Consider the following 11046-nt stretch of genomic DNA (forward strand, 5'->3'; position numbering starts at 1 on the left):
TCAAAATTCAACCAAATAGCATACAGACTCTAAACCAAGTAACTATATTAGCAGTCTGTCATTACTCAAAACGTAAACGATTCATTGTGACTGAGAGCTAAAGCGTCTTACCTCGTTAAAATCGCATAACTCTCGTAGTCCATTAAAAACAAAAACAAACGAGTATTAACATAGGCTACATTCTGTCAATAACACAAGTACAAAGACCCTGTTTACGTTTAAGGTAAAATGCCGCGGTGGCCCCTCCTTTCACTCTCTCAAATGGCCCGTTTGAAGACATACAGCTTTGAGATTGAGGAGGAAGACACTGTCCTAATATAAACAGCACTCTGCTGATGGGTAGCGGATAAGATTATCTCGTCTAGCTCTTGTCCCTTTCTTCCCTATAGTTTTAGCAGCACCCAAGCATTTCTCACTGGCGCCGATACGCGGGAACAATTGACAGCAGACAAGAGGTGTAGCGTTTCCCATTGTTGCTTTCTAAAGCACAGGTAAGGTCTGCCATGGGATGTTCAACCACGCCGAACAGACACAGCAAGCTGTAGGAGCACAAACACCTTTGCAATAATTATTCAATTCGAGATATAAACAGGAATTGTGGCCATATTATTGAGAAGACAAGGAGACAATCTCCAGATAGGCTAACAAAAAGAAGATGTGAATGTGGAGGCAGACGTCAGCGAGTAGGTTGATGACGCTCCACTATCTTTCGTTCTGTTGAGGAATAAGGCGCATTAACCAGTGACTGAGGAGAGATGGTGGAAGATTCAGCATAAAGTTGAACAGAAATGACAGTCCACGAGCCCTTGAAGGTTCATGCTCTGGTTTAAATCGGTCCCCACAGGGAAAGCTGTGACAAGACACTGGATAAGGTGAGAAAACCCGAGCTCTGGGTTTTATCCAAATTCATTTTTTTCTGCACGCTGTCCTCTTCATTTTGGTGTCAGACTGCGGCCTATAGGCCTAATGAAAGTCAGGATAAAGTGTTTATTTGTATAAATACTAAGACTAGCTGGAAGTGTTTAAATGTTGCGTATTCATCGCAGAATAAAACTTCCACAGTAACATTAGCAGTATAACTTTAATTCTAGCAGTGTTTATATGCGTCCACAGGGGACGAAAGGTAAAAAATAGACAGATCATTTACTGTGTAGGCTATTTTGTCTATACTAGTATTGCCAATACAACCACCCCCACGACAATGACAGCAACAGCAGCAGCAGCAGCAGCAGCAGCAGCAGCAACAACAACAACAACAACAACAACAACAACAACAATAATAATAATAATAATAATAATAATGTTATATGCGAACATTTTAAAGTGGAATTAAGAACGGCTCTATTTTAAAATAGGCCTATTACAAAACAGCTCAAGATCTTATATATGACTTCGGGATTTGTGGTCCAGGACTTGTGGTCATTTAAGTTTTGGTGAGCTTCCTCGAAATTCGATACGCTTTCACCTTAAGCGCCAGACAAAGAAAGGGAAAGTATGCGCCTATCTTTCGGAAAGAGAGCCTTAATTATGTTTACATTCACAATCCATAAACAATATCAGTGTTAATAATAACAATAACAACTTACACTTTCTGCGAAATTAACTGGACGTTTTAACGACATCAATTTTTACATAATTAACGCAACTTTGCATATCTCTGGATATGTTTTCAGGTCATGATTCGCATTTTACACACGCCATCGTACAGACCAACCATTAACTGTCACTCTGTCCATTTCCCTGCATAAAGACGTACCAATCAATTGTGTAAATCTAATGTGCTGAATTGACTTAATTTTCGCCCGCCCGCCTTTAACCACAGCAACGCGCAAATTTAAGCCATGTGCAACGCACTATGCCGTAGTACCTAATCTCTTATATAGAACAATCGTAGACTCCTTCTGAAAAAAGGTCCAAATCCTGCTCTTCACAGATGCATACTCTTGTAAACCCTTGGTCAAAAATAGACTCACAAAATTTCGATAAATCAAAATAACAAATATAATGGACGTAATATCACCACTGACGGCAAGTTTGTCCATGAATTATGGTGCTGTGCACTCAGCGTGCCTACAATATGATAGGCCTATATCAAAATAAAAATGTAAATTAAACCAGATGTCATTTATTCGAAGGTTGAAACAGCTAGTGCTACACAGACTAATAAATCAATTTTAATTATAACTAGAAAGAAAGGAGATATCCAATTAATCTATCACTACTGAAATAATAAGTAATTTAAGATGTTTTAGATACGCAAGTGGGCATTGAAGGAACACAAAAATTACATATCATCAGTTTTAGTAGTTAATATCGGGCCCTATAGAATATTTACAAGTGAATACACACGCGCAAACGGAAATGTGTGAAAGGCGGTTAAGTCAGGCACTTTTAATAGTTAACCGTAACACTATATTTAAACTTTTACAAAACCCTAAGTCTTTAGGTCATTATCAGTGACGTTATTAAGTCTGGGGCCTAATTTAAATTAATGTAATGATTGTAATTAAAGAACCTCAGATATTATTCATACAATAGCTACACACGAACAAAACACATTCGAGTAAAATAACATAAAACTAGTATAGCTTAAAATGTGTCACATGGTTGATACATTAAAACAGCTTACGACCTACACATCTAAATACATGTAAAACTGTTTCTCAGGTGCAGCACGTGCCCTGTATTCGCTACGTGGTTTGTGCCTTATTGTTGGTGCAACTAACTTTTTTATAGGGCTTAAAGAGGGAGGAAACATGTTACATATCTGCGTTTTGAAAATTTCATTTTTAATAAGCCTAAGCTGGACAAGGTGGTTTAAGCTGTGTCAACCGCAGCTGTTCGCCAGCTGACCAGCCTCTCCACCAGTTTGACCACCAACTTTGTCCAGCTAGAGACCAGCTTTGACCAGCCACAAACAAGATATGACCAAAAAGAAGTGTCGAAAGCACAGCTTAAACCATCGTAAACCATCTTAGAATCACAGATGGTTTTAGCTGGGGGAAGGAGAGAGAGAGAGAGTTGAGAGAGAGAGAGAGGGAGCGTAAGACGGGGGCGGTAAGTGGGTGGAGCGGTAGACTGTTGCCTGTAGACAGACTTTTTGACGGAGGACCCACTATCTTATCCAAAATGAGCCTTGAGCAGAAAATAAGATATGAAGAAATTGAAAGCGTGTGTGTGACTGAAAGAGCGGGGAAGGAAATGGGGAACAAAGACATATATGCGACCCTCAAAATCGCAAAGGAAACTGATACCGATAGACTGTATTTGCTAAAAACGTCAATCAGCTTTCATCGAGGAATTGCAGTTGTTACTGGCACAGCTCACCGTCGGATAGGTCTAATTAATAAACCGATGAGAACGTTAATGGGCGTTGGTCGACCCATTTATGAGTTGGTCGACTCATTTATCTTTTGCTATAATTATCATTTTGTAATTACCCTATTGAACCCCATTTTTAGCTCCTAATAAAGATGTGATATATTTTTATGTTTTAAAATGTTCAACAGTCCCCGAATTCCAATTAGTCCTGCATACACCCGTGGCCTATATGGACCAAGTACAGTCTGCCTTTACCAAACGTCATAGGCAGTTGCGAGAGTAACTTACCGTCACATTACGGAGGGGTCCAGTTGTCAGTGTTTTGTCATTTGTTTAACGGCCTTATTACATATTTGGACGTTAATGGTAAATAATAACATAAAATATCGTATAAAGGAAAGTGTTTGTTCCTTAAAACGAAAACCTACGGACAAAATTTAAAATATGATTTCGACCTTTTATCAATAGGAAATAATTAATATGCTGGTCAGTTTATCATACAATTGTTACTTCCCAGGAAATCAAAAATAACATATCGTCAAATGTTTTAAAAGGTCATAGTGCCCTTGTAAAAGAACATTCTTTGTATATTGTCATAGACATTCTTCTTTATTTTTTATCAAACCATAAGACTATTGCCTGGCTCTTTTTCAGTCGTAATCGCCCTTGTAGCCCATATTGTTCTGCGTCCGCGACTTCGAAAACTTTTTGCAAGCTACATTATAAAAGTTATGCTGGAGAAGCTTTGTACATGACATGAAGTTGGGTGTGAGGCAAAGAAATACAGGTTCGCCAACAAATAATTGTATTTGACATATCGCTATTTTAGTTATTATAAGAATGCGCTTTAATTAACATTAGATAAATAATAATAATAATATTAATAATAATAATAATAATTATTATTATTATTATTATCATTATTATCATCATCATTATCTTAAAATACGCATTAGTGGGTTTCCTTCACACCCCATCACAAACACACACACACTTACGCACTCATGTACGCACGCACGCACGCACACACACACACACACACACACACACACACACACACACACAACACACACATTTTTGCATATTATAGGCCAGCTATGGGTATTCCCCACAGAGGTTTTGTGATATTTAGTGATCTTTGTGACAACATATGATTTAGTTTTGACGTCCAGTCAATGGATATATTGATCAGCCAACGGAAGGGGTGTATTCAGTATTGCAACAAAATATAAATAAAAAACTTGTGTTTTCAATGTGTTGATGAATTAACTCGTGGGACTTTCTGTTGCATACCGAACTGAAACTGCTGGACCTCTTTTCACATAATGAAAAAGTTGTATTTCTGTATACCATGTCATAATGAATGATTCAATATATTAGGACAAAATGTAATTTATCATCCAACCACAGCACAAAACCTCACACTGAGGATATGGATTGGAAAAGGAAAAAAAAAGTATTTTCTTCAATGTTTAATGTACGGTTTTATTTAGCCTATACCAAAAGCAACGCTATAAATTCTTAACTGAATGAATAAGTCGGTGATCTGGAACATTTCAGATAAGGTGGGTTAAATTCGTTCCTTTCGACATTAGTCCATCGTTTTTGCGGACTTAAACAGAGACGTAACATTACGATAATAAATTAACCGTATTTGCTTGTATTATACATGCCTATAACAGAATCAATTTATAGTGAGAAGAATTATATAGGTATCCCCATCTTGTTCAACATGAATATGTACCGGTCTGCTTCCTTGTCTTTCTCACGGTTTATCCCGCCCCAGAGTGACATCACGGAGCAGAAGAGCTTTGCTTCTCACAGGCTCCAGTAACAAAAACAGGCAACAGCTGAAAGCATTAGCTGTCACAAGAAGTACGTCAACCCTCCTCTGCACGCATGGAACACGGGCAGTCCGCTGAAATCTTCTAAAACCCAATTTTTAATGGAGGGTGAATAGATTTTGTATTCCATAACATCTACATGACCGGCTATCCAAATTTTAAAAAATAAGATAATAAAAAAAAAAACAGTTGAAAAGGGTTCTTGTGTTCCGCAGCTCCTCCTCAGCAGAGGTAAGTTCTTTCATGTGACTGAAAAGATCTTGATCATGCTGCCGAGTCCAGTTACTTCTACACCATTCTCTGTCAAAGATATACTAAACCTGGAGCAGCAGTCGTCTCTGCATCTGGAGTACCAGCACGCGCAGCTGCATCTGGATTTGGAGTTGCAACAGCAGCAGCAACATCATCAAGCGCCTCCCACGTGCATGCTCGCTGCCGCAGAAAGTCCCAGCTTCTCCGAGGAAGAGGAGAAAATGTCCTACTTGAATTCATTGTCCATGCAGGATAGTCAAGACGAAGCCAATCTCTCCCCGGACATGTACGTCCAATCCGCGCTGGGACACACAACCGACCCCCAGTTAGAGGTCGCTATCGATGACCACAGATCCAGTGAGTGACAGATTCATACTTATTTTTTTCATGAAATTAGTCTTAACTTCAATATATGCTCAATGTCTCCACTGATAATTTGCATTCCGCCCGTTGTACGAACTGCATTTAACGATGCCGCCTAAAAGATTCATATCGGCAAGTGATTTACACACCAGATGAACAGAAACATGCAGCAAAATAGTTTAGAGACTGTTTTATATTTTCTTTCGTGCATATCGTTATTTTACCCTTTCTGTCCACTTCTGTCTTTCTGTCGTCAGAATGGTCTTATTTATCGTCTGTAATAGCATGTAAATCACCGTGAGCCTGCCGATGAAAAGTGTACTCTATAAATAAAATGAATGCATTATTAGTATGATTATTTTTTCACCGCATTGCCATTGTACCAAAGATCAATATTTGATTTTTTGGACATGTTTATTTTCCTCATTTATTATAAATACATTATTGAAATGTGGGAGATGTGAGACTTCAAAATTCACATTCGATGAACTATGAATTTGGTTTTCATATTCATGGATAAACTTAAAACATGAAGATATGAAGATACAATACCTAAGGGAGTTAAGGTATGGCATGTACAAAAGAACAATGTATTTAATGTGGTCTCAAGCTATATCGGTGAAATTTCAGTCTATAAATCTGATAAAGAAATATTGTTTATTTTTTATACTTGGCAACCCGTACTTTTATCCGCTTGGTATTTTTTTCACGTATTCCCATTATTTGCAAGCAAATATGTAGCTAATAAGAAACGCATTATGTTCAATTCGAATACCGTTTTATTTGAAGAGTCAAGGTTACTCAGGTCTTAGTGTTTTCAAATAATATCCTGTTATGGAATTTTAATAATAGAATAATCTTCTGAGAGTTTTCTAACTACTAACAAGTTTTCTAACTTTCTAGCTACTAAGGGTTTTTTTTTTTTTGTAATGACGTATACTTCCTATGAACAGAAACATCATCTTCGCTGTATCTTTCACTTATTTTCCCTAATATCATGACCCTGCCCTATGATAACAAAAGCATATCATAAATCTCTCAAGGACATTGCAACTATAATAATAAATAACTGAAATTATTGTATATAGTTAAAATATAATACTTTACAAAACGTGAATATGTGAAAAATTGAAGAAAGAAAAAGTCTGGAAATGTGTTTTGACAGAATACACTTGGATTAAAAACTTGTTTCAATGTGCTGCATGGTTCAGATTTGCTCTAATCCTAATTTTATGATGTGGACCGAAAACACATTGACCGCTCTCTTATTGGTCTACTAATTCCTTTGCAACTTTATTCTATGTCACAGAAAGCTGCAGGGCTGTCTCCAAGTCTCAGGAAAGCGAGGACGGTAGGCAATCGGACGTCGAGCGACCCCAGAAACAGCGAACCAGGCGCAAGCCCAGAGTTCTTTTCTCTCAGGCCCAGGTGTTCGAACTGGAGCGGCGATTCAAGCAGCAAAGATATTTGTCTGCGCCCGAGAGGGAACACTTAGCAAGCACTCTAAAGCTGACATCCACACAGGTCAAAATATGGTTCCAAAACCGAAGGTATAAGTGCAAACGGCAACGTCAAGATAAATCGCTGGAAATGGTCGGAAACACCCATCCACCGCCGCCAAGAAGGGTGGCAGTGCCAGTTTTGGTTCGGGACGGCAAACCTTGCTTGGGAGGATCGCAGAACTTCAACACGCCTTATACGGTGGGGACGAACCCTTACAGCTACAACGGCTACCCAGCGTATGCATACAACGGCCCTGGGTATAATAACGGCTACAGTTGTACGTATTCTAGTATTCCTTCTCTCCCTCAAAATACAGCGACTAACGCTTTCATGAACATGAACCTCGGCAACATAGCAAATATCGGCACTTCTCCACAGTCTCAAACACACCAAGGAACAACAGTCACCGCCTGTCAAGGAACGCTGCAGGGTATCCGTGCTTGGTAGCAATGATAATCTAAGGCAAAATAAACGAACATATTTCCCTAGAAGCAGCACCTTCCTGTTGTGACACCAACCGACAAGGAAATCTATGTTTGAAATGGCTGCTACATCCTGACAGTATTCCTAAAAAATAAATCAATAAAAAAATAAAACATGATACATTCAGGATATCACAATAAGAGGACTTCAGTAGCTTGGGACAATAGTAAAAGGTGGAAATCCAAATGTTTTATTCCTCTGCCCAATAACTGTTAAGGGTATGTCATACCATTAATAACTAAAATATTACTGATGACAACCAAAATAATCAAAATCAAATAGAACAGTATTGTGGTACTCTTCTATTTTGTGTTTTCCAGATGAAAACAGTGCATTTAAATGTATAAACTCAATTGGAGCATTGTGATCCACGGAAGTACAGCCAACTGACACCCCCTCCAACAAAAAAAAATTACTAAACACACACACACACACACACACAGCGGATTCTCCACAAACCTATGCTAGCACAGTGTTCGGGAACAGGTGCAGTCTACATTTTGATCAATTAAACGGAGCGGTGCGTATAGGGACATTACCGCATGTTTCTTAAAATTGTAATGGATGGGGGAAAAAATTTCATTTATAAAGTGAAAAACTGACATTGTTTTGTTAATGTTTTAGAAACTTTGCATACAGTCATCAAGATAATTCAGAAATTTTGCATTTACAAGGACATTGCAATAAATACTGAAGCTGCGAGCAGCCTAATCCATTTTGAGTGGATTAAAAGAAAGTGGAAAGTCTCCATATCCGGGCAATCATCTCAGTTATATTACTAACGACGTCATCCTACATTTGCATATTTTGCTCAATAAGATCAAGCTGAAAATCCATGAACTACTCTTTCCCACATTTGTCTTTAGGAATTAAGTGCTTTCAAATTGAGGTCGCGTAGCCCATGTTTTACTGCACATGGATACAATTCGCATTTTCCTTCGTATAGCCGCCATTTTACTCATTTTAAAAACATTGGGGGATAAACTACTTTGAATAAAAACACATTTAGGCGTTGGTTACAGCGAATTATCTCTTTGTTAGCCTATCACCATTTACCAAAAAATATCTTGCAGGATCCAGCTAAAGAGGGCAATCCATGAACACTCGAATGAATTGTCCGAATGCCAAACGGTGTGAAAAGAGGAAGTTATTCTACGTTGGCGAGCTTTGAGGACGCGATTTGGACCCTTAAATCCACTGAAAAGAAGCTCTTGGAGTTGGGCTGGGGAGTATGAATAATAGCCTTATTAGATTCGTGGACAAAAGGTTTTCGGCAGAAAAGGCCTGGCCCTCAGCAAAAACAAAAAGGCCCGAGAGCTGCAAGATTGACGTCCTAAAATATTCCTAATTGAGGCAGAGGCTGGGGCATTATTTGAAATTGCTGGAGAGCGGGAGGATAGCTACAAAATGTGTTCAGTTTTGTTCCTTTCTTTTTGTGAGCACAGAAAGGGATTCTGATTGAGGGGGGAGGGGGTAAGCTCTCCAGCCGAGCTCTTGCAGAGCGGGCGAAGTGGAGGGTATACAGCGGGAGGTTGTCGTCTGAAAGCAGGGTCATTATTGCTACAAGTTGAGCCATTCGTTTGGGGAAATGGCGAGTGTAGAAACCGAATGGGACACCGTGTGATCCTGAAAAAAAAAAAAGATTGAGGCACACAATGAACGAGGCCACAACATGTCCCAAACGAGTACAAAAATTGCAATTTAAAAGAAAAAAAAATTATATACAATTCGTCTGTTGTTTTAACCTCTTTAAAATTATAATGAACTTTCTCTGAAAAAAAAAAAAATTGTGTGCTCATATGAACAGAGTTGCAAGCCTTCACGATTCAATTTCTTTACGTTTGTAGCGAATGTAGTTATGAGAAGGACGATACCTATTCATTTAAGATAAATTGAAAGAGGTAAAGCTGAAGGGACTAGCTAAAAAGACTAGGCTACATAAGCCTTGAAGCTTAAATAAAACATAAATCACTGCCTCATTTTGGATTTGGGCAGACTCTGTTACAAAAGATTGTATAGAGAGACTATATTCAGCCGGCAACCTTGACGAAATCCATTTGAAACGACATCTGATTAATTCCACGAGTATTTAGGTTCTAGATTAGAATAATCGGCTAATTTTCATCTCATAAAATCAATGTCATTCATAATGCCAATTAAATTAAAAAGATCTGCCTATACTGTCCAAACAAGATTATATATTAAAAAGACATGCTGCTATTAATATAACCATAAACTTTAATACAGTGTTTTTCTTTGTACTTATCTTGATTCACGCACAACTTCCCAATAGCGGACGACTGCAAGCTTTGCAAGTTTCGGGAGGTCCCAGGCCCTCATAACAGGCCAGGGATTCATACAGGAAGCAGAAACGAGACAGCGCTTAAACTGAACGCGGGCTAGGAAGATGGACATAAAACAGACAGTACACAGGCGTGCTGCAGACTGTACAAGGACCAAAGGCACCAAGAGGGAGAGCAGGGAATACACCGGAATTTTCATGACAGAAATTATTTATAATAAAAATAATAATCATTATTATCATATTTATAATTATAATAACAGCAACATTATTCATAATAATAAGTATTATTATTATTATATTAGTCGCCTAGTAGTACCACCGATTAGAATGCCTATAGTGCACCGTTGTTTTTATTGAATTGTCTTTTATCAATTTAAATGTTGCAGGTATAATTACAGAAATACAGATTATATGGATATCATGTTTATACCTTATTTATGTTTAAAGTCTGTACAGAAGCTCTATCACTGTTATACAGTTATGCACTGTGAATATTTAGCCTTTTCCCCTTTGGCAACGTTCGATAGAGTTCTTGTATGATCAGGAGGTGAAATGGCCTGCCTGCTTTCAAAAAAGTATATTCAAATGTAGATAATCCTACATCTGAATATACCACACTATAACATTTATCTTAATTTAATTGAAACAATTTGTGATGGTTTATTTGATTTAATTGTAAACCCCAAGAGTTTACTTGAGCTGTTGTAGCTCCAATCATATGCAAATACAATGGCAAACCAACTCAAACTATGTATTGCAACTAACTTCACTATTGCATTAATTTGAAAGTGTATTAAGGTACATCTGCTAGGCCTGCTATAACACAGGGGCAAAAAATAAATTATGCATTCCTCCTACGTAAACACAATGTAGATGAATTGGAATGTAAACAAAGACACGCCAAGGCTTGGTTCCAACTGATAGTAAAGTACAGTCTGTGGTTCGCCTGACTGCTGCACTGCCTGTAGGACATAC

At 38.1% G+C, this 11046-nt stretch overlaps 1 protein-coding gene across 3 annotated transcripts; it reads left to right on the forward strand.

Moving 5' to 3' along the window:
- Positions 1-734: 734 nt before the first annotated feature.
- nkx2.3 (NK2 homeobox 3) lies at positions 735-8512 on the forward strand. Of its 3 annotated transcripts, none has more exons than XM_035399712.1 (3): positions 735-872; positions 5108-5774; positions 7090-8512. In XM_035399712.1, exons 2-3 carry the CDS (start codon positions 5432-5434, stop codon positions 7728-7730), a joined length of 984 nt encoding a protein of 327 aa, XP_035255603.1. In that variant the 5' UTR covers positions 735-872; positions 5108-5431; the 3' UTR covers positions 7731-8512. The 3 variants fall into 3 exon arrangements, with proteins under 3 accessions (XP_035255603.1, XP_035255605.1, XP_035255604.1); XM_035399714.1 differs by having other exon boundaries at positions 5475-5774; XM_035399713.1 differs by lacking the exon at positions 735-872 and having other exon boundaries at positions 4442-5396; positions 5475-5774.
- Positions 8513-11046: the final 2534 nt, after the last annotated feature.

The sequence above is a fragment of the Anguilla anguilla genome, chromosome 18 (assembly GCF_013347855.1).
Source record: "Anguilla anguilla isolate fAngAng1 chromosome 18, fAngAng1.pri, whole genome shotgun sequence".
Classification (NCBI taxonomy): domain Eukaryota; kingdom Metazoa; phylum Chordata; class Actinopteri; order Anguilliformes; family Anguillidae; genus Anguilla; species Anguilla anguilla.

Excerpts from the sequence above, each read along its gene's own strand:
- nkx2.3 (XM_035399712.1), top strand. The coding sequence starts at position 5,432 with ATGCTGCCGAGTCCAGTTACTTCTACACCATTCTCTGTCAAAGATATA. Across the intron at positions 5,775-7,089 it reads TATCGATGACCACAGATCCA|AAAGCTGCAGGGCTGTCTCC; the intron begins GTGAGTGACAGA and ends TCTATGTCACAG.